Here is a 24,016-nt window from a genome sequence, read left to right on the forward strand (position 1 = left end):
AGATATACCCACCTACTGACACTTAGGAATGTACAAACCATGCTTCTAAACAACTTGTACTGTAGCTATTTAAGTGCACATTGATATGGTAAGTAGAATATCAGAATATCCTGTTTTTTACAGGAGGATAACCTTCTGACATTTACTATGATGTTCACTATGATTCAGAGACTATGAATCTCTAGGAAAAAAAAGTGTAAAAGGAAAAGACACTTCCTTCTTTACCCACTCAGAAAGCAGAGAATACGAATACAGTTCTTTTACTTAGTCTATGATTTATTTTCCTATAACTTTCAATTCTGAGGAACTCTGACAAATCAGTCAACAAAGCACAATGTGCAAGAAAGCACAGTTTGGAAAATGTGACCATGAACTATATAATCAATAAATAACCCTGACTGAATAAATAATGGAACTGGATTTTCACAAAATTTTGTTTATGATAAAAGTTCGTCATCCGCCCAAAATTAATGCAACCTAAACCTACATGATCAGTCAGTACAAAGATTTGATTTCTTTCATCAACATCAAGCTACAAGTTTCAACCTATTCTTGTAAATGTCATTCTATTTTTTTTTCATTTTAATTAAATAATTTGAATAATGTTTTTGCTGCTTAAATGGACCTTTCCCATTAGTGTGGGGGGTTTTTAGACATAGCATTATGCAACACATTAAAAACCCAAAGTTTTAGTTTTGGGCAACATTTCCCATTCTACTGCTTTTAGAATCTCTCTGGAGTGCCTTCATGCATTACCGAAATTCATTACTTCACTTTAAATATGTCCAAGAAAGAGCTTAATGGCAGGAGATAAAATGATATTCATCTCTCAAAAGGGGAGATGTTGTGTGAAAGCAATTGCAATTAAGGCAATGTTTTTCACAGTTAAGTGCAGACCCCAATCAATAGGTACTGTATAGCAAATTAATGGTAACATGGACTCAAAAGAAACTATGGCATAACAAGGAAATAGTAAAGCTGAAAGGGGCAATATTGATTATCCTCAGGAATCGGTTATGATACATGTATCCGTCCTTCCACTCATTTTAATAATAATAATAATAATAATAATAATAATAATAATATAAGCAACAGGTGCAAGGTGAGATACACCTTGGACTGGACGCCGGTCCATCACAGGGCAGATGGACATACTGTACATTGGCACAGACACACCTCACACCTAGGTTAATTTTCCCAGAACCCAATTAACCTTGTAGAATGTTTTTTGACTGAGGGGAGAAACTGGGGCACCCCGATGAAACGTACTTGAACACAGGAAGAAAATACAAACCCCATGAAGATAGCACCCCAGGTCCGGAATTCAATATATTTAATGAAACACCAAACCTAAAGTTTACAACCACAGAAAAATTATCATAGCCAAGATAAACCTTCATAACTTAGAACATGATTTTTTCTCCTTTTTTCTGATTTTGTTTCTACCTATGTTTTTCAAGAAACTAGTCTTTCTATCAAATATCTCAGTACCCTGGAAGGTACTGTGTATTAATATTTAATAATATGCATATTGTTACAATATTACTGTATACGTGAATATATGTACTGTGGTTACTAACTGTAACTTCTACTACTCTCAGCTGATTTGAACACAGGTGAATAATTAAGTCTTTTTTTCTTTCATATGGTCTTTCTATACTGTTCTGTATACTCTATTTAATGGGAAACTTTGACGAAATCGGTCTATTGAGGTCTATTCATTATTGATGGTCATTTATTTTCCTACGTGTAATTCAGTTTGTATCCCAGAGGTAGAAACCAGCACTGCGTAATGCTATAAATACAAGGAAACTGTAATACTGACAGCTCGCAGAGCGCACTGGCAAGAGATGTAGGGCGTTTCAGTATCTCCGCGCTATAATTTTGTTGATTACTCGTGTAGGCTTCATAATTTCCTTTTCCAAAGAACTACGTAACAGAAGGACTGCAAACACAACGACCATGGGCTTCAATACAGTAATCTTTCTTTTAATTTTTGTAACACTTTCTGGCAAAACTGAACAGCAATTGAAAGGTGAGAAAACTTTTTAAACATTTTTTTGTTATTTAATCAGTACTTTCCCGTGCATATTTTATTAAACAAATGGATTGTACAAATCGCATATGCCTATATTTATATATGCTAAATTAGTACTTGTAGACTGAAACGGGAAATGAAATGCTTCTTCTTCACATACTGTATGTTGTACAGTGTAGTTAACAACTATAGTTGACACAATGTAAATATGAATTTACTCAAATGAGCTCAGAAACAGACATCTAAATGCCTTAGACTTGTCTGAACATGCTTGATAAAAACTGAAAATAAAATTCAACAAAGTATGAATACAAGTAAAATTGCAATACGTTTATCAGCTCTTCTTTATCAGTTTTCAACATTTTCACTCATAAAGTGGCCTGAGCGCCTTTTTGGCTGCTGTTGTGCACTGTTATGTGGCTTCAGTAACATATAATATATGCATACAATGAAAATACCTTCTAATTTTTTTTATACTTAGAGATAGTGTTTGGTAAAAAAAAGTCAAATCTACAGTAATTAAAGCATGAGCCGAAAGCAATATAACAGGTAAATATTTATAATAATAATTGAAAAATAATATAAATATCATTATAATTATCTTTAATATTACAAAGACTTCAGATTCCAATAGTTTTTTCCCTTCTGAGAAAAAGCAAGTCATTTTGAATCTGAAAAACAAAGCCTAATAATAAGTAAAATGCATTGCTGTGTCATTGCTTTCTCAAATCTTCTTTACTAATTCAAATGTTGCCAAGCATAGCAACATCTAAGCATTACACTTACTGAAAAAAGTGTATTGAGTGTTTCCTTATACAATAGTAAATTTGACTGAGGGCCAACCTGTTTGCTGTAGAAGGAGGAAACTGGGACCCTCAAGCAGAGAGAGGTTTGAACCAAGAGATAGCTGCAAAGGAAGAGATTACAGGTACATACAGTACGGCAGGAATGCAGAAGACTTATACAAAGGAGAAAAAGACTTCCACAGAGTATTATTTTTTTAAACTGAGGAAAGGGCTTCATGGAGGTGCAGTGGTTAACATTGCTGCCCTGCAGTGCTGGGGCAGTGGGTTCAATTCCAGACCTGGGATGGAATATCTGTGTGGAGTTTGTATTCAGTCCCCATGCTCTGGGTGCTCGGTTTCCTCCCACAGTTCAAAGACATACTGTAGGTTTACTGGCTTCTGGGAAAGCTGGCCCTGGTGTGAGTGTGTTCGTGTTCGTGTCTGTGTCTGTGTGTGCCCTGCAATGGACTGGTGTCCCATCTGAGGTGTAAACTGCTTTGTGCCCATTGTTTGCCAGTGTAGGCTCTGGCTACCCTGCAACCCAGTATTAGATAAAGTGGTTAGATAATGGATGGACGGAAAATTAGGAAATTACTTCGATTTAAGACAGCTGAAGATCATTTGAACTTGACTGCTCACCCCTCCCCCCAGCTATCGTTGTAGACTCCAACTCCACCACCCTGTAAACTATACTACCATGTATAACTTTCTTCTGTATTACTGAAGACAGGTTATTATAATCTGCAATTAATGGTAGCCTCATTCCCAAAAGTCAACCTTTCTCTCTCCTTGTGAAGTTAATACAAATCTGTAACTTTCTCAAATTACTTGCCCACCAAATGACCCAGTCCTACACGGTTCTCTGAAACTCATGAAATGAAACTTCTTCTCTTTTCCTTGAAAGAAACAAAACTTGACATTTTCCCAAAGTGTTTAAAAGTAGATAGTCCATCTCAAGCAAAGGAGACGCCTGCAGTATGATGAAGTGGTTTGTAAGAACATTATAAAATAGAGGGTATATTTCTTTGGTGTTACTCATTACTAGGCTTATACATTATGTGTCATGCCCAGCACACTCTCTCTCAAACACCGTTACATTCCCAAACCCACTGTTTCACAATCTCATTCCTAAACTGAACCCATCACATTCTCACATGCACCAGATTCCACAAATTCTCACTCCTGGACTAATTATCCAACCATGTCCCTCTCCCTTCAGTATTTAAAGTTCCCTCATGCACCAACCCAGGCTCACTATTGAGAAGCTTCCTGTAGTATTCTCTTGTGTGTGTTTCAACCTTTTTGACTGACCTCTTGGTTCCTAATCTTTGCTCCTGCCTTTTTTGACCACGCTCTTTGGATTTTGTTTTTTGGATTGTCTTTCTCCGATTTCCCTGGTTACTGCACTTATTGCTTCTCCAATCAACCAAGCCCCTGGATTATGTGTTTTGGATATTGTCCCTGCGCTACTCTACATTCTGCAGGATTCAAGGCTACGCATAAGGATCCTCCCGTTCTACCTATTGGTTCCCTGTGTGCTCAACCCCTTCCTCTGTGATTCAATTTTCTCCTTCCTATTTAATCCCTAACCACGAACACACACGTCTAAGTGTTTTGAATTCCATCCTCCTCCCTCCTCTTCCTCTTCCTTTCGTGTTGCCTTTGCATCCAGGTTCCCTCTGGGAGGTAATTACTTGAATATCTGTCCAGTCCTAAGCATATTCAGGACAGTGAGCACAGGTTATTTAGGATAATGCAGGACTATGAATGCAGCCTGTGCATGATAGTGTGCGAACAGATCATTAATTTCAAGACATTAATGTTTAAGTGTCCTGACACTTAGAATGTAGTGGTGTAACCCCTTCTCCAGGCAGTATAATGGTTGCCTTGTGGCCACAGACAAAATGGTTAAGAGCCATAAACTGTATGTTGGAAAATCAGTGTCCATTCTGTGATGTACGTCCCTAAACTGTGTCTTCCTGAAAAGAATTAAGTACATTTTTGCAAGAGCTTCTAACAGTTTTTGAAATTTTACCCACCAATGTCTCACTATCCAGCAATTCGTTCCTTCTGCTAGATCTTCCTTTTCAGATGACCACACCAGCAAACTGTAAGAGGGCTCTTGTTGCACTCCAAAAATAAGATTGTCCCTGCCTTCCCAAGCCTGAAACCTAGGTTCGCAACTGAAAGAGCCAGATAGATGCAATGAGCATAAGATCTGTTGACTGAAAAGACCTGATAAACCATTTACTTAATTGCACAAATGTATAACTACATTAAGCTGCTACTTGATGAGCATGATTAAGACGGTAGACATCCAGTAGCTCCTCCTAACTACTTTATAATGGTCATGGATTTGTTGCTTCATTGCTTTTACTGAAAATATTAGGATGGGATTTCTGCAAGACCTGTAATCCAAGTTGTGTAGCTGGAAGCTTGCAGTAGTTGATAATCATTGTTTGAAATGCAAATAGTTCTATGCACTTATACAGCTCTGACTGTGGAGATGGCTGTTGTCCTTCTTTGGTGTGGAGTACAGTGATTGCAGCAGGACAGTGGATGGTCAGCATTGAATATGTGAAAGCTGTGAGTGTGCAGATGTTCTCTTCGTCTTTTGATGACTTGCTAAACATTTGATCATCCATCCTTCCATTTTCTAGCCCCTTCACCCAATTCAGGGTCACAGGAGAGTAACACGCAGATACACGCACACACCAGGGACATTTTTTCTCAGAAGGCAACAATCCTATCAGTACAGTATATCAGAAACCGGAGAACAGAGGAAACTCACACAAACATGGGCAGAACATATAGAATCCACTCAGATGGTACCCCAGGTCAGGAAATGAACCCAGGGTCCCAGCTCTGCGAGGAGACAATGCTAACCACTTTTCCACCCTGCCACCCCTCTGAACACATGTGTTCTATGCAAAATTGACAGTGAAGGAACCTACTGGTTGCGCTTGAATATAGAATGAGACTCCTTTTTATTAGTCTTAGATATATAATGAATATATACAGTACACCATGCCACCCAGTAACATTTCACTCAGTTTCAAGAATATTGACAGATTAATTCATTTTATTCTCTACGCTTCTCTCCCTTCATTATATTTCATGTCACGCAGTTCAAATGTGTAGGTAAAATGATCTGTCTTGCAGTGCTTCCCATGTTGTGAAGTTTATTTAATTATTTCATAAGATAGGAAACTCACATATACAGTAGTTCTTTTTTACTGTTCTGATTTTACTTTTTATACATTACGAACTTGAAAACTATAGCAGTACCGTGATGCGGGATCAATAATGTAATTTGCTTAAACAGTCGTGTTTTCAAAAGCAAATGAAAAAAATTAATTAAAAAGAAAAAAGTTGTCACTGAGCAACCTGAGCATTTGCAAATCTCTTAACTAACATGAAGATGTTTCTGCAGCCAGAGGGCGCTCCTACTCTGTCCTGTCCCTAGCTTCCGGTGCTTTGCTGTCCTTTTGGTGTCTCTCTTTCTGGGGCTATATATTTCCGGGTCACTGATTCACCTTCGCTCAGCATTGATGTTCGGATGTCCTGAGACCCTGAGTACGCTGCCTGAGGGCTTTGGTTTCTAGTAGGGCTGGGCGATATGGCCAAAAACATTATCACGATAAATATTTTCATATCAGTCGATATCGATAATTACCACGATAAATGTGGTAACGAAGAAACCAGACAGTTAATTGGTAAATTAAACAACTCTTTATTTTAAGAACACAACAAACACTTGCCAAACAGCAGAAACAAATCTGAGGTAGAGAGTATTCAAGTCTTTTTTATGTCAAAATATGCATGAGTAAAATTTACAAAATAAATATCTTAATAGAAAAATTAAATACTGCAGTGTGATAAAACACACATAGAAGATGGCTCAGAAAGACTGCAAAGTTTAAAGTGCTCTGTTTTATGTCTTATCGTAAAAAGCCAAAATATCTCCAAATTACCGAAGTTGAATGACCTTTTCTGTCGACGATGTCACCGTCCTTCGAACTGGTCGTTGGCAGCGCTACATTTGCTTCAGTGTCACTCATTTCTCCACTCTAACTACAATCCTGTCAGCCACCACCGTGTGGGTAAACAACACCACATTAGCTGCCCGGTCTGCAACACGCACGCGCACTCGTGCAGTATTTTGTGCGCATGCGCATATCATGTGCAAAGCATAAACATATATATCGAACATTTATCGAACTTTTGTTAAAATTATATCGAGGAAAATTATATTGCGATAATTATCGTTATCGAATTATCGCCCAGCCCTAGTTTCTATTCGACTCCTGAACTGCTGAGTCCGGGCTAATCCCCCATTCCGCTGTTATGCATATGGGTTCGTCCCTTCCGACATTCGTGACAATTGCTTTTTATTAATGCTTAGTTTTGTTCATCATCATTATCATTACCCCTGCCTCCTAAAGTGGTAATGACAATGAATACATTTTATTACTTTAATTAATTTGAACTAATCCATTAATTGTATTTTTCCATTTCAGGGACCCAAGTTCGAAGTTTTCCATTGATTTTCAGCCCTGTTGATAATACAACATGTGGGAACATAACAAAGGAGGCCAAGGAATATCTTACTGGACCTCTGACAACCATTCTTATCCCTACTGTTTATACACTGGTGTTCATCATCAGCTGTCCCCTGAATTCCATTGCAATCTTCATGTTCATCTTGAAAATTCGTCCGAAGAAGCCAGCAGCGATATACATGCTGAATCTGGCAGTTGCCGACTTGCTGTTTGTCCTTCTCCTTCCCTTTAAGATTTCTTACCATTTCAATGGCAATAACTGGGGATATGGACCTGCAATGTGCCGCATAGTAACTTTTGCCTTCTACTGCAACATGTACTGCTCTGTTCTGCTTGTGATGTGTATAAGTGTGGACCGCTTACTGGCTGTGGTTTATCCCATGAAGTCTCTCACTTGGCGCAGACGGAAGAATGCCATGATTGTGTGTTGCACCATGTGGCTGCTGGCCATTGGCGGAGTCATGCCCATTCTCCTATCTGAGCAGACTGTCAGTGTATTGGAACTGGGCATTATTACCTGCCATGATGTGCTGAAACTTGAAGAGCTTAAGGGTTACTACCTTTACTTCTTTCCAATTTTCTGCTCCATTTTTTTCTTCATACCGTTGATTTGTATCACTGTTTGTTACGTCCGTATCATTCGGTGCCTCAAGGCTTCCAATGCAGCCAACAGAACCAAGAAGTCCAGAGCAATTTTCATGGCCATTACTGTTTTCACTGTTTTTGTTGTTTGTTTCCTGCCAACTAACATTGTCTTGCTCATTCACTATGCTCAGTTTGCCACTGGATACAGTGATAAGTTCTACATGGCCTTTCTTCTCTCCATGTGTATTGGCAGTGTGAGCTGCTGTCTGGACCCTGTAATTTACTACTTTGGGTCTTCACAATACCAGAAGAAAGTCCATAGTCTCCTGCAGTGTAAGAGTAATCTACAGACGACCAGCAGCACACAATCCGAAAGAACCTGGAGCAGTGAAATGAAAACCTTAAAATAAAGGTTGATCAGCATAAGATAGTGATTGTTTGAACACCTCGGCTTGATAGGATTTGTTGATAGAAATATGATACACCCAAAACATGGTAAATGGTTTCAAGGATAAATTGAAATATTCTCCTTTTATTCCGGTGTATTATAATTAAATTATAAGCCATATTGATGTAAATAATTATAAATGTCAAATGTTGTGAAAGGAGTTGTGCTTTCCAAATACAGGGCTTGTCTCTTTTAATGCAATTTCACCATACATATGGTAATATTAATTATAAATGAGAATGATGTGTAAGTAATGGATATTAAGTATAGAATGTAATCAATACTGGACTTCCAAATGGATTTGTAATGTGTTTATTTACCATAACAAGAAATGTGATCTGCTTCATTTTTGTAGAGGGCTTAATAGAGGGCTTTGGTAAATATTTCCAAATTAAAATTTTAAATAATTAAAAATTTGGTCCCAAAACTTTCATTATCTCTGATTTGACTTTCATTTTGTGTTGAATGATCCAGATAACAGGTTATTATTGAGCCCAAGTCTCCTTCTGGAATTAGTAAAAACCTCAGTTTCATGGTTCTGTTCATTTACAATATTTTTTTTAAATCTGAGCGTGTGGCTGGCATTACTTAGGTCATAATGTTATTTCGCCCTTCCCCCTTCTCTTAATGACAGGCTACTTTTCTTCTAAATTCTCTCTATTCGTTGTAGGTTTCATTTCACACCTCTCTTCACCTATCCCGACTTCACACCTCCTGATTGGCCTCTCTTTCTGTCCCCTGCTCCCGCCTCTCGCTCCTCCTCTCTCCCAGCTTTTCTTCTCCCGCTACATTACCTTTGCTTACTGCCCTGTCTTTCTCACACCTGAAGAAGGCTACACGGCCGAAACGTTGTGTTTTCTTTCTTCTCTTTTCAGCATGTAATATACCAGTGTTTGCCTCATGAATTGTATATTCTGCTATACCGTAAAGAATACAATTGCATATGGAGAATTGTGTAAGATGTACTCCTGTAATGCTTTACTCAGATAACAGTGGTTTCGAGAGCTCTGCAAGATTCCTATGTATAAATCATTTAACAGAAAAATTAAATTGTTTAAAACAATAAAAAACAATTTGCAGATTCATGTAGTAAGTGTTGTTTATTAGTTTCCAGAAAAATAAATCCCTGCTTCCACTAGCTGTCTTGCACATTTACAGGTACATGTGTATGTATTTATTTAAAGTTTGAAAAACTTTCAAATTGATCATTGATAATAAAATGTGGGAAGGAAAATGTTAAAAGCTCTCACATTTGCATATCACATACAGTAGTAGTCTGGAGAGGTTAGGGGGGAGCTCAAATGGACAAAGCAGGAAGAGGAGGCAAAGAAATGAGACAGGGAAGAAAATAAAGAAAGAGAAGGGGTATGGGGGAAATGAAAAGGTGGTCGAGAGATGAAAATCTGCTTCATGTATTCCAATCCAGGATGGGATGCCAGTCCATTTAGGCTACACATAGACACAAAGGCCAATTTCCGCAGCAGCCTACAGATTCGCCAAGCAGCCGTATGCAATTAATTTAGTTCTGCTAAGTGTGTCGGAAAAGGCCATGACATGTTGACAAAATAGAAAATTCTAGAATGGGTGGGTATGTAATAAAGCAAAAATATACATTTTTGAATTTAGAAACAAACAACTTCTAATAAATTTAGATTAAACTAGAGACAATTTCTTCTTCTTTAGATCACATTGTGTATTATGCTTGTGTATTACAAGAATATGAATGAGGAAATCTTGTTTTGCTTTTACTAATACTTGCCCTTTATGGATGAACCTTGTGTTTTCATTATATATCCTATTTCACACTGGTAAATCAAAAACCTTCTTGAGACTGGAAGGTCAAAGAAGTCCTATGATGTGCAGACTGCAACCTGTAGTTACAGAAAAAATGATAACCATGGAAATGAATGTGGCCATGGCAGCAGGAGGAAATTACTTAAAAGAGAAGTCAAACTATTTTTATAATCCTGTTATGATATAAGGTGTTGCAACACATGGAAACCTATATCATGTAACGCCCCAACCACCTGCAGCACTTAAGTAATGGATGAACATAACGCCTCTAAAAACAGAGTAAACCTGAAAGTAAACATGCTTTTCACCAGTGCCCTGACCTTAACTCCAATGAAGTGTTGATTGATGATCTTGAGAGAGCACTAGAAAGGATCACAAACCTGTAAATACGCTCTCCAGAAATTTCTGGATGGCCTTGTGTCTTTTTGATTTTTATTTATTAATAACTTCGCCACACAGAAGATTATACAGTCCTCAACTTGCTGACTTGCTGTGTAAGAGCTGACTAAACTAACCTGCCGTGCGTCTGTAGTCAACGCCCTGTTTTTTTATAACCAAAAGGGCTAGATGGGATAAACGGACTCCTCTCGTTTTTGATGTTCTCATGACTAAGAATTGGGACCCTTATTTGTGACTAGAAAACTCTTGATAAAAGACACACGTAGCAAATCCAACGTATCGATACATTTACACAACGAACATTTGCTTTTTCCTTAAGTCCACTTATATTTATATAAGCTATATTTTCAGCAACCACCGTATCTTTGCAACTCGTACTGTACGTTAGTAACAGGTCAGTATTGATTACAAACCCCATGCAAATATTTACTGTATGAGCAGAAAAAAAATAAAGTGTCTTTCCTATGAAGTCGGGGGTTATTTAAGGAACCTCCCTGATTAGCGCAGTGCTAGAAACGTACCTTAAAATACAACTGACATAAATTATATCTGTGAGGCTTTAGAAGTGTGTTTGATTGCTAACAAGAAGGAGTTTAAACATCTGAGAACGAGAGGGCAATTACTTTAATATTTCCCTGCATACATTGAAATCCCCTTTTGTTGGTAATTTGATTCTTATCTCCTAGAGATTCGTAGTTGCAATATCATTTGTCACGTATATCATAGTCTGATTCAAGATTCTACACTGACATCACTGTTTTATGCACTGTGGGTGTTTTACAGCCGACACAATTTTTTAAGAGAACCGAAGCGTCCGCGAAGACACTTCACTACGAAGCTGCACAGTTTGTAGATTACAGCATACAGTATATAGTGCTGGTAGGTTTATTTCTTACATTTTCACCACTGGACTATTTATAAACGACGCCTCTTTATTCACGTCTTATTTTTGTCGGGGACTGATAAAATGACCACTGTCATGGATTTCCAAACAACGACCTTTTTTCCAACGTGTATCACACATAATGCTACAACTGAAAGTAACAAGGGTGAGTACTATTTTACAAAGTTTATGTTAACAAACTAAAATTACTTGCATGAGTTATTAAATTTCTATTTTAAACTAAAACACTGTTTTAATATTTTAACAGTAGTAAATTATTAATATAACTGAGTGTCTGTCGTCACAACCGTTTTTCTTGTGTTTAAAAGCCTTAACGTTTTGGAGTTGTTGCATATACTGTATATATACAATTTTAATTTCAAATTCTATACAGTGCCCATCAGTTTTATTTTCAATTGACTATCAAACAAAATCATATTTGCCCTGAAAAAACAATTAGCTGAACTCTAGAAAAAAAAGAGAATCACATTTATTTACATCTTTAAGTATTACTTTAAATAAAATTCAACAAAAGCTAATCAAAAACTCGTTCTGCTCTTTGAAAGTGCAATGGATGGGTCGTCAACTATGTAGAAACTTCTAAAGGTTTCATGTTTCACTGGGATGTGAAAGGAAGTAAAAAATATTTTAATAGTAGGATCATCTTCATGGCTGAGGACAATGAGCTGTTCAAAGACTGCAGGGAAATGATCATTGACTTCCACAAATTGGAAGAAGGCTATAAAAGAATTCTCAGAATGATTAATCTGCAAGTTTCTACTGTAGTGCTTATATTTTAAGAAATATAAGGAAACTGGTAGAGTTACAACCTTTCCAGGAAGATGATGTAAGCATATTGAAACAAGTGGCTTGCAATGCAAACATACTGTAAATCCAAAACCAACAGTTGAATGTCTTGAATACACACTGGCATCCCCAGGATATAAAGTATAGAAAACCACCATTCACTCATTCACTTCAATGTGAATTTTACAACAGGATTTCAAGTGAGAAGGCTTTGTTGAGGGTGAACCACAAGAAGAGGTGACTAAAACTTGCCATTTACTGTAAAGTTACTGAAACAATCTTATGTTTGGCATAAAATTAGAGGCAGCTCACCTTGGAAAAAACAAATGATGCCGTCTGTAAATATTGTGGGAGAAAAGCATTGTGTCTTGGCATTGTTTTGCATCTTTATATCCTGGAGCCCTTGTCAAGCAGGATCCAAAGTAGGGCACCCACACACATTACAGTTTAGACTTGTCAATCGGCCTAGACCGCATCATAATAGACTATGGGTGAAAACCAGAGCACCTGGTGAAAAATCACATGATTGTTGGGAGTACATACAACGTCTACACAGACAGGCAGCTCAGACACAAATACAGAAGTCAAGAGCTGTGACATAGCAGCACTAACCACTAACCACTAGCCCCTCATCTGAATACAAAAAGATCAGTCTTACCCATAATTTACAGCATTCCAGGTTATACAAATTTTTGCACGAGTCTGCACAAATATTGTATCTGTTCTTATTGCACCATTAGCCCACTGCTCCTTTATGGTTGCTTCATTGTGCTCATACAACAACTAAATCTGGTTAGTCAATGGGGCTATGACATCCTTTTACATCTAAGAGCAGTGATGCAGAATCCTGCTTTTGCTTCTCCAGCTCCCCCACCACACACTGAACCAGAAGAGCCGGAGTTCAGTTCTTTCTGCTCCCCACTCTTTGCAATGGACAATATAGTGAGCTTGTTGGTTAGGGTGCAGCTCTGACAAGCCCTTATTTGCGAGCTATAAAGTACTTCAGAGATCTTTTCCTGCACATTTAAGGCCAGTCCCTAGGCAGTGATCTTGCTTCTGATGGGTGCAAAATGCTCGGCTGTACTTCATCTAGGAGGAGCAAGTTCCAGTCTCAAAATGTATTCACAATTGCCTTTTTATCTCACTCCATTTGAATCATGTGGTCTGGAACAAAGCTTTTATTTCTCAACACATTACTTTCAATGCACTTATGAGGCATGTCTACAGGCCTGCAGTGCTCCAGGGTTACGCCCAAGATTACTCAACCAGATAACCAGCATACAAGCTTGCACACCGATGAGCTAAAAAGTGAGGAGGATGCACTCTACTTGTCCATTGCTTTGAAGGATTGAAGTCACTGGAACTCCTAGATGTCCTACATTGGATTCAAAATTTACTCACTGGTCTTTATGTGCCCCAACATGGATCCCCAAAACATGTAGACAGGCCTCTACCACAGTGGGCTCCCTGCTATTTCCACTCTCTACACTTGCTCATAGACTCCTCTCACCTCCTTCAGCTCTTCAATTCATTTTTATGCTCAGTTCTTCCTCTCTTTCCTCTGGGATACTTGGGACTCTGGGATGTCTATTTATATATCTCTTCCTGTCTCTTAGCCATTTCCACCTGGAATCCCTCACATCCCAAATGAAACCACTCAAAATCTGACTTCCGCTCCTTTCCTTCCTCTGCCTCCCCTTTGCTGATCTCTTTTCCTCTTCACTCTACCACCACCCTATCCCCCTCCTCTGCCAAGAACGTCAGTGTCACTCTCAGCTGCTTCCTCTCCTATTCCCAACACGTGTCTTCACTGCTGTGCACATGTCATTTCTTCTCCTTGAGTAAATATTTGCTAAATCCGCCACCTTGGTTATTAACGATTCTGAGCAAAGACTGGTCTGCGCTGTGGTAAATTCCCCCTTGTCCTGCTTCCTAGTCAGCACTATCTGCCTGTCTATCTGTCCTTTCTATTCCTGGTTTTCTCACCCCATTTCCTCACTCTCTCTGCTGGATACCTTGATATGCAGTACATCTGAATCTGAGCTACAGTCGTAAAGAACTAGCACAACTGGGGCAAAGAACGAGTGGTAGGCAAGAACAAACAAAATCTCGTCTGTCACTTTGAAATGGCCTGTTTTCTGTCCCTCCTCTTTCCTTAAACCCTCTCCAGCTCGCTCGGCATCATCTCTAATGTACTCAAACTCCATTCACCCACATCGGAGCCCATTCATTGTCCTTCCTTGCTCCTCAGCGTTGGAAGAAACTACCCACTGAAACTGGACCTGCTCAGTCCCTGCCCACCTAACAGCATCAGTTCATTTGTTTAGACAGTGTCTGTGAACTCAGTTATATCCCCAACGACTGCTTTGTGTTACACTAATGGTTTACAGTTCTCCTATTGAACATTGAACATTGAACATTGAAAACATACCAATAGGGTGATTACATTTCTACTTTGTACACAGTACATGCTGTCTGTTATTTTTTAGTTCTTACATTTGTGTATTGTTTTGCCGAGCATGTGGGTGGCAGTACCATCTTTGTAGCTAAACTGTGAGATCGTTCTTTTATTTTACTTGCGTGGTAGCTTTTCTTGTGCTTACATAAAGTGCCAACTTTGTATATATTATAATCTTCCCTGGATATGTATATGCTGAGCAGACTAATAATAAAATAATGTAACAGATGCAATAATATATCCCAAATATATCTAAAATACATTGCAAAACTAAATTAAGAAATAATAGGCAAAGAAACCAATTCTGTGAGTGAAGTCACATAGGTTCATATGGTGCATTTATTGCTTGGTTCAGGTTATCAATACAATACTACAGTAGCTCACCATATCCTGCTATCTTCCAATAGAAGTACAAGTAGAGTTATTTCCATACTGAAATTGAAAGCATATAAACAGGCATTAAAACACATCGCATAATAGGAACCAACAATGTATCAAAAGCAATTCCAGCTTTTGATTGTTTTGGTTAAAAGACTTAATAGATCTGGCTAAGTAATGCTGGAAAGAGCACAAGTAGAAGTTAGTACCGTAGACTCCTCATATGATGAAGTACAGTGTATACACTTTTGTCGTGGGCGAAAAAGCCAGACAAAAGTACTTAACGCATTATTGATTTTAATCCTGATCATCTGCAACACAGCTATGTAAAACTAATGTAAAACTAAAAAGTGGACAAGTAATATATAATATAATATGCCGTGGAGTAGGAATCAAGGTATTATCATGGAAGTGAATCTGAAATGTTGCCAGATTTTATAGGGACTCTTTTGGTACATTATTTGTACAAAGCAATGTACACATTGCCATTGCTATAACAGTATTTGTGCATATGCTTTATACTGTATTAATAGATAAGGAAAGTAAGTCTTAGGAAAAATGTTCCTGTCAGGACCATTTACCTGAGCAGTTTTAATGGAACAAAATACTAAAATGGATAATCTATGGAAAATTGGGAGATATAAATAGTGAAACGGAAGCCTGCAACCTCAGCAAATGAGGAACTGCTCCCTCAGTGATGTATTGGATGAAATTGCACACCTTTAGAAATTTACCAGACTGACTTGAGTAGACTAATATATACTGTAGTGGACTTTTAGGTGGTGACAATGATGTTCACATTGAGAAGACTGTATATCAAGAGAGAAGTAGACCTCACTGCTTGGGTTTAAAGAGTGGCAAGCAATCAGAAGTGATGTCTGGAAGCTTCCTGGAAGTGGAAAATGCCAGATCAGTTAGGAGAGGTGTACAGTACCTACCATTAAGTCCTGGAGACAGAGATGCCCACATGAGATACAGAGTCTAGTCAGCTGGACAGAGGAGCCAAGTTGGAAGAACTGGGAGAAGTCAGACTTCACATGTGGTGATGTGGGTGAGTCCCATGTGGGACTAACTTTCCTCCAGACTGGCTGAACTGCCCATCAGTAACAGAGCTTGGTATACTGTAACTGTAGCAGTGAGGCATGCAAGAAGGCATAACCCCCTGCAGTAACTGTGTGCATCCTGGCCAGTCAGAAGGCAGCAGAACACCTGAAGATTTTGCAGCATCCCTGAAGAGGTGTGGCAGCCTCAAGCTCTGGTGAGACCACCAGAAAGCTTCTCTGAGAAAAATGTGTAATTGTTCAAAGCCATGAGAGAGTGGGCATCCTAACTTTTGACCCAGAGGAGGAGAGCATGCTGGTGGTCTCCCCATGTGACTGACCTAAGAGGTGAAGACAGCTCTGAAGTGGGGAGATATTCCAGGCTCTCCTGGGTCAGAGGTAGAGAGTATATCACCAGACTTCACAGCACAGGAGAGAGACTGGGAGACTTGGAGTCAGTCTCTGTTCATCCACAATCTCCTGATGGTTACTAGTCCTTGTCTGGGAATTGAGAGTGAGCTGGGGACAGAGATCCAGACCAAGAAGTGAAAGAGTCAGTCAATGGGTCCTACAGCAGTACAAGTGGGAGTGGAAGCAGATGACAGCAGATGATACAACACTGAAAGAGGATGGTTAGTAGTAAGGCCTTTTCATCAGATCAAGTTTCATCTATACTTGTGTCCCTGGTAACAACTTGGGAACACCACCTTATTTATGGAGGAGTCCCCCTGAAAAAGATGATGTCACTTTGTCTGCTTGGACAGCGACTCTAGCTGTTAATTGTGTTTGCATATATATTAGATATTACATATAGTGGCAGATGGATGTCAGAAGAGAGCTAAAGTTTTGCTTTAACCCGACAACACTGTTGAACTGCCAACAAATAGATAAATAGAAACTACAGAAAGACCACAGCAAAATACAGTGCTCTTAGGTAGTTTTTCACATTAGGAATGACAAATTGATTAGTAAAGGTCCGTGAAGGACTATCTTCACTCTTCTAGGTCCTTCACATTGCTAGAAAGTAACTAAGTGAAGTTTAGAGATGAAGCTGCAGCCTACTTTCATACTCAGACTGGGACATATCAGCCATTCTGCCACTGCTGGGCATGTCAGCACTTGTTAAAGCATCTGGTTAAAGCAGTTCGTTTGGAAGGGAAAGGCCAGGTTAGATACTTCAGCCAAAAACTCTGACTCACTAGTCACTAAATAGTTTACTTTCGTGCACACTTCATACGGAAGTGAGAGGGCCTTGCTGTATGTAGTGGAAGAGTGGGATCTAGGCATCTAGACACAATCACCTTGGAAGATGGAAGTTAGAGATTGAAGACATAGTGACAGTGTTTCTTTTTATAATAAAGAAAATGTTCCATACTTTTTGTAATATATGCAAAGAAGCAATTTATTAAATTGTGTATTCATAAGAGGCATAAATACTTATTATTGGATATTGGATCAGGGATTGGATATAGAACACAACAGTGGTATGGCTTCCTCACATCCTTTGGGGCTTAGGTTCAATAATAGCCTGATGTACCTTCTTGTGGAATTTGTATGTTTTCACATGTCCATGTGGGATTTCTGCTAGTGTTTCTTTATCCTGCTTTGTTCTAAAAATGTGGTGGCTAGTTTAATTTGTGTCTATAAATTGTCCCTATGTGTGTTTACGTGTGTGCCTTGTGATGAACTGTCCATTGTCCATAATGCAGTGTCGCCTTGCGCCCTGTGTTTGGCAGATTAGGCTCCTTGATCATCTGTATGGAAAAGCAGTTTAGTATTATGGATGGATTATACAGTGCACTATATAGCAGGAACCCTTTTATTAACATGACAAAATATTGTTTGAACATATTAGATGTTTTCTTGATGTAATACTAATATTATACTATATACACAGTATGTCTTTTACTTAAAGTATATTTAAAGATATTATATTAATTACAACAGACATCACCAAGGTAGGTAACTGGGCAGTACCTTGTCAGTTGAACTAACAGCTCCACAGCTATCAAAAACGTCATCATAGTGCATCTTCTGTACATGAATTTTGCTAACTGCCACTGCTTCAAACATTATTGTCAGTATTATAAGGACTCTGTAAAGACATTCCTGTGTACTGATATCTACAGAGCAAAAATAAAAAAAAGCTCATTAAGTTTGTGTAGGCTAAGAAATGTCCACTGGCACTGTATGTAAACTTTACATTTGAAAAAGTCATAGCAAATAAGCTAGTATTTACTTCTGTTATAATATTAATCTTTTCTGCTGCCTACCTCAAAAGAGGCTCCTCTTTAACTTAATTTGTTGATTTGATCTTTCCATGTCAGAGTTGGTTCCCAAAGGTTTCCCAGTCTTCACAAACACAATTGTTCAAAATGCAGATGGCAACACCAACATGTCGACATCAAAAGAAGCCACACAATACCTCACTGGACCTCTGACGACCATTCTTATCCCTACTGTTTATACACTGGTGTTCATCATCAGCTGTCCCTTGAATGCCATTGCAGTCATCATGTTCATCTTGAAAATTCGTCCGAAGAAGCCAGCAGCGATATACATGCTGAATCTAGCAGTTGCCGACTTGCTGTTTGTCCTTCTCCTTCCCTTTAAGATTTCTTACCATTTCAATGGCAATAACTGGGGATATGGACCTGCAATGTGCCGCATAGTAACTTTTGCCTTCTACTGCAACATGTACTGTTCTGTTCTGCTTGTGATGTGTATGAGTGTGGACCGCTTACTGGCTGTGGTTTATCCCATGAAGTCTCTCACCTGGCGCAGCCAACAGAATGCCCTGGTTGTGTCTTTAGCCATGTGGCTCCTTGCCATTGGTGGAGTCATGCCCATTCTCCTATCTGAGCAGACTGTTTATTTACAACGGCTGAGGATTACTACCTGCCACGATGCACTGAAAATCGAAGAGTTTAAAGGCTACTACCTATACTTCTTTTCAATTTTCTGCTCCATTTTTTTCTTCATACCATTGATTTGTATCACTGTTTGTTACGTCCGTATCATTCGGTGCCTCAAGGCTTCCAATGCAGCCAACATGACCAAGAAGTCCAGAGCAATCTTCATGGCCATTACTGTTTTCACTGTTTTTGTTGTTTGTTTCCTGCCAACTAACATTGTCTTGCTCATTCACTATGCTCAGTTTGCCACTGGGTACAGTGATAAGTCCTACATGGTCTATCTTCTCTCCATGTGTATTGGCAGTGTGAGCTGCTGTCTGGACCCTGTAATTTACTACTTTGGGTCTTCACAATATCAGAAGAAGGTCTGTAGTCTCCTGCAGTGTAAGAGCAACCGAGGGATGGCCAGCAGTTCACAATCAAGAAGCAACCAAAACAGTAAAAAGGCAACCTTGCAATCCAACCTTGAGCAGTTGATATACAGTAAGGTGGTGGATTAATATTTTATGCCTTTATGTGTTTAAGAAATATCTTTTACTTGAACAATGAAAAACAGTCTTACTTTTATTTTTAGACTTAATAGTAATAAGAAAGTTTATATATACTGTAGTATATACTTGTGTTTGTCGAGTTCTGGAGGTCTAGCAGCTTTTATATTTCTCTTTAAGTTACCGGTGAAGACCTGGGAGGTGGGATAAAATGATTTAGATAAATAAATCATGTGTTCAGTTATATAATTTTATTACACTCAAATGGAATGCGTACCTGGAGATACTGTGGAAATTTTGTATGTTTTGTGATGTAAATTGGAAGTCACTGTGTACCTTTTACTTTTATTGTTTTTTTGAAAAGCACTTATCAATGCTGATTCTTTATAACCCTGAAATATAAAAATAGTGTAGCAGTTCCCCTTTAAACATCAAACACTGGAAAGTCAAATTCAACATATTCATACTGTATACTACTGTATATTAAGTAATCACCCCCTTTACTGTGGCTAACCTAAATTAGTGCAGGTGTAAAGAATTTACTTTTAAGAATCACTCAGTTCATTGAACAGCTTCTGGTAGTGTGTAGACATAAAGATGTAGAAAGGCAGAACCAGGTTAAAAGTCTAAAAAATCAAAGACATTGAATATCCCTTTGAGTATGGTTAAGTTTATCAAAAAGAAGTTGAAAATGTATCATCCCTCACAGACACTGCTGATCAGGTTGTTCTTCCAAACTGAGCTGCCATGCAAGAAGAAACTGGCTGGAGATGTGAAGTTAATGCTGACTTTGAAAGAGCTACATTATTCTGGGACATACTAATCATGAGTCAACATTATCTCAGTCATATTCTCATATAGCAAAGTAGCAAACGCATCTCAAATCCCACCTAGATTTTGCAACAGAAAAATTAATTGATACTGAAAAAGTGTGTCAAAAGGTTTAGTGGTCAGACAAAGCAAAATTTGAACTTTTTTGGTCTAAATCAGTGGTTCTTAACTTGGGGTGCACACACTCTCTGCGGGTACAACATTTCCTTTTTTGGGGTGTGAGACATGCCAGACTGTTTTAGAAGGTAAATCACTTAAAACAAATTAAGCACAGGTATGTGAATACAACGACTTTGTTTTCTCCAAATCTATGTATTTTAAGGTAATCATAAGAAGTACTGTATGTAATCATTAATGTATCCCTAATTTTACTGCAAATCTAAAATTATATATACAGTAATTCTGTCTCTTTCATTCTATAGCTATGATGTATCTAAGGTTTATAGAACTGACCTCCTTTGACACTTTTTGATATGGGGTGCAAGAACATATTTTGAGAATCAAAGGGTTGCAGGCTGCAGTAGAGGTTGAGAACCACTGATGTAACTTCAAAGTGTTGAGTCTGCACATCTCCCAATCCACATCATCCCAGCTGCCAAGTATGGTGGTGGCAGCAGTATATTTTTAGGTCTGCTCAAGAATGAGGGCGAAATACAGTAGATGGAGCAAAGTACAAGCCAATTGAGAGGAAAATCAGCTTCAGTCTTCTGAAGTCTGAAAACTAGGATAAAGGTTCACCTTTCAACAGGACAATGACCAATGGATGTTTTTGGTTTTGGATTTTTCTGTGTAGTTTCTTCTTTCTTTGTATCTTCTTTCACTCATTAAAGTGTTCATGATGAGAATTCATGTTTTATTAAAAATGGTCACTTTGAAAAAGATGTGCACACATGATTTATAATTGAAGAAATGACCTTTGTAATTCAATAAATGAGGGACCTCATTAGAAGGGGGTGAATACTTTTGCAAAGGACCTAAAGTCATTATATGATATGCTTCATCTTTGGAAGCCGTTCAAGATTTTACTTATAATTGTTACGTTTGAAGGTATTAGAAATATGTTTTTGGATTCTGCTTGTATTGAAATGTTCTTCAATACAAGTACTAATAGCAAGATTACTTTTTTTAGTCATAACTTCTGGGTTATGCGTGCATAGAAGAAAACTGTACAGTCATAGCACTTTGTTTACATGCTAATGTTCTGGCTTAAATGTTAGTTTATCACAGTGAATTACAGTCTCACTGTTTAAGAAAACTCTCATTTCAGTATTACTGGCAAGATAAGATTTTTTTTTCTTTTCATTTATTGTTACTTATTAAAATTCTGCATATCTAGTAATATTTTGTATCATAATAAAGTTTCTTATTATTATGTGCAAATAATAAAAGGGTAAAAGGGATGTGTTACCTGTTATTAACACCGGCACATTAATTCACAATGTATGTCTTGTAGTGTGTACAGATGCAAGAGTATTTCCTACTTGGCAATGAAGTAAGATACAAGATGTAAAAAGGGTTAACTTAAGTCCGTTCTGCCTGAAGATTGTTCTAAGCAACAGGAGTTTATGGCAGGAAAGGGAGAACTGATAAGGGTTCCAGATGCCAGCCATGAAACCCCAGAGGGTAACTTAAATCCCTGACCATTTGGCCAAAAGGCTGTAAACTGGCCAAACACCATAACTTCCCCTTTTACCATAATAACGAGTGACATCAGAAGCGGCAGGAAAACCCTATATAAACTGAAAGTTTGTACCGGCACTTCGAACAATACTTCGGTTTTGTTGTTTCTTGTGGGAAACAAGACTTCAGCTTTATTGTTCCTTGCATGCAATAAACTCATCTGTTTAACTTCATCTTGGGATCTAGAACCTTATTCTTTCTGTTACAACAGCAATAACAAGTGTATACTGGATACTTCATTGCTTTTACACTAGGAAATTTCATGTCAGATTTAAATACCTTTGTGTGTATACAGTAATTCATTCTTTGATTGTGTAAATAAAAAAACATCGAACATGCCAAAAATAATAAACTGGTCATCATGTGAAACATTACATTTCAGTTGCAGGTTTTATTAATAGCTTACTTGAACTTACCAGTGTGTTCCTCCTCTTCACTTATCTCATGTTGCCTCCCTTTTCTCTATCTTATTTCTCCTCAATCTCTCTGATATCTTTCATTGTCACTGACCAGGGAAATTCTGACATTGCTCAAGCCTCTCAAAGTTTCTCATTTCTACGACACTGGGCACACATACTGTATTAGGTCTCCAGTGGGGCTCACTTTCTGCCTGCTCCACTTGCAATAGGTGACCACAGAGCTCTGTCTTGGATTCCATATTGTTCTCTCAATGCATATTCTCTCTAGGTCCTCTCTTGACCTTCCATATTGTTTTTATTCTGGTAATTGTCAAAACTTTCTTTTCTTCCCTATGATGCTCAGGTTTCCTCCTTTCTTTGTCTTACAACCATCACCTGGATGCTCTCCCATCACCTTAAACTAAACCTCCTTTTTCTTCTTATTCTCTTTGTCTCGCTCTGCAGGACCTGTTCATCCTTATCCCTCTTGACTCCACCACTTTGTGGACTACCTACAGATAAGCCACAACTAATGCAACCACACTTTGTCAGGTTCAGTTCTTAATAAATCCATTTTCAGCTTCATGTCAGTGTGACTCTTAAGACTTGAGACTTTTTATAGCTGTGTCTTAGATCAGAAATTTAGTTAGCTGCCAACAATCATTTGTTTGAGGGAACAGAGAAGCTGTTTAAAGCAATAAAACTAAACTGAAGGTCTAAATGATCAGGACAAGGAACACTAAGATAAACACATATAAATAATCATAGTCATGTGTAAAAGTGTTTCATAACATTATGATACAATATGTACCAGTTTCTTTCTGGCTATTCTCCCATGATAAACATACCCATTCAATCCTTTCCTGGAGACTAAAGTATGAACACTGGCATTAGCTGAAGCAAGAGGCCTGCAGATTCTTAGATGTTACTTGGGAGTTTTTATTGACTTTGTGAATGATTTTAGGGTTGCTTTTGTCGAAAACATAGTAAAACAAGAGGTCAAGACAACCATATTTGCCATGGTCTTGAATATTTTCCATTTGTAGTCTCTGACAGCAGATGAATTGAGCTCCAAATGACTAAAAATTGTTTTGTAACCCTCGCCGTACTGATGAGCATCAACTACTCTATTACTGAATTTTTTTTTTTATCATGGCATGACTTTTTCCTAGCCTATATGGGGAAGACCAAACTCACAAAGTTTCTGACCATAATATAGGACAGTACTGCCTAAGTTCAGTCCTTGTCTACTTGTTACCTAATTTTACTCAATGTGCTAAGTAAACTATCAGTTCACTGATTATTTCACACAAAATTATTCACAATTATAATTTTTTCCAGACACCATTGAGACTCACAACCATTGAACTGGTAAATACAAATCCTTTTGGTTATTTAATAGTGATTCCTTGTTTAAACTAGGGTATTGCAGTAAGACATTCCTTTCACTATCTCACATGTTCACAAGTGTTTTCTTGGCACTGTAGTTTACAGTATCAGAGCACTAACATATAACTCAATATTGTA

At 38.1% G+C, this 24,016-nt stretch overlaps 2 protein-coding genes across 2 annotated transcripts; both read left to right on the forward strand.

Annotated features, from left to right (window-relative positions):
- Positions 1-1,862: 1,862 nt before the first annotated feature.
- Positions 1,863-9,473, forward strand: LOC148837693 (proteinase-activated receptor 1-like). Its single transcript, XM_088911722.1, has 2 exons — positions 1,863-2,035; positions 7,344-9,473. The coding sequence occupies exons 1-2, from the start codon at positions 1,963-1,965 to the stop codon at positions 8,378-8,380; spliced, it is 1,110 nt and encodes a 369-aa protein (XP_088767848.1). The 5' UTR covers positions 1,863-1,962; the 3' UTR covers positions 8,381-9,473.
- A 2,027-nt stretch (positions 9,474-11,500) lies between these two features.
- On the forward strand, positions 11,501-19,659 carry LOC148837694 (proteinase-activated receptor 1-like). The gene is made up of 2 exons (XM_088912277.1): positions 11,501-11,660; positions 18,505-19,659. The coding sequence occupies exons 1-2, from the start codon at positions 11,579-11,581 to the stop codon at positions 19,590-19,592; spliced, it is 1,170 nt and encodes a 389-aa protein (XP_088768403.1). The 5' UTR covers positions 11,501-11,578; the 3' UTR covers positions 19,593-19,659.
- The last annotated feature ends 4,357 nt before the right edge of the window (positions 19,660-24,016 follow it).

Source organism: Atractosteus spatula, chromosome 3 (genome assembly GCF_055471065.1).
Source record: "Atractosteus spatula isolate fAtrSpa1 chromosome 3, fAtrSpa1.hap1, whole genome shotgun sequence".
Taxonomy (NCBI): domain Eukaryota; kingdom Metazoa; phylum Chordata; class Actinopteri; order Semionotiformes; family Lepisosteidae; genus Atractosteus; species Atractosteus spatula.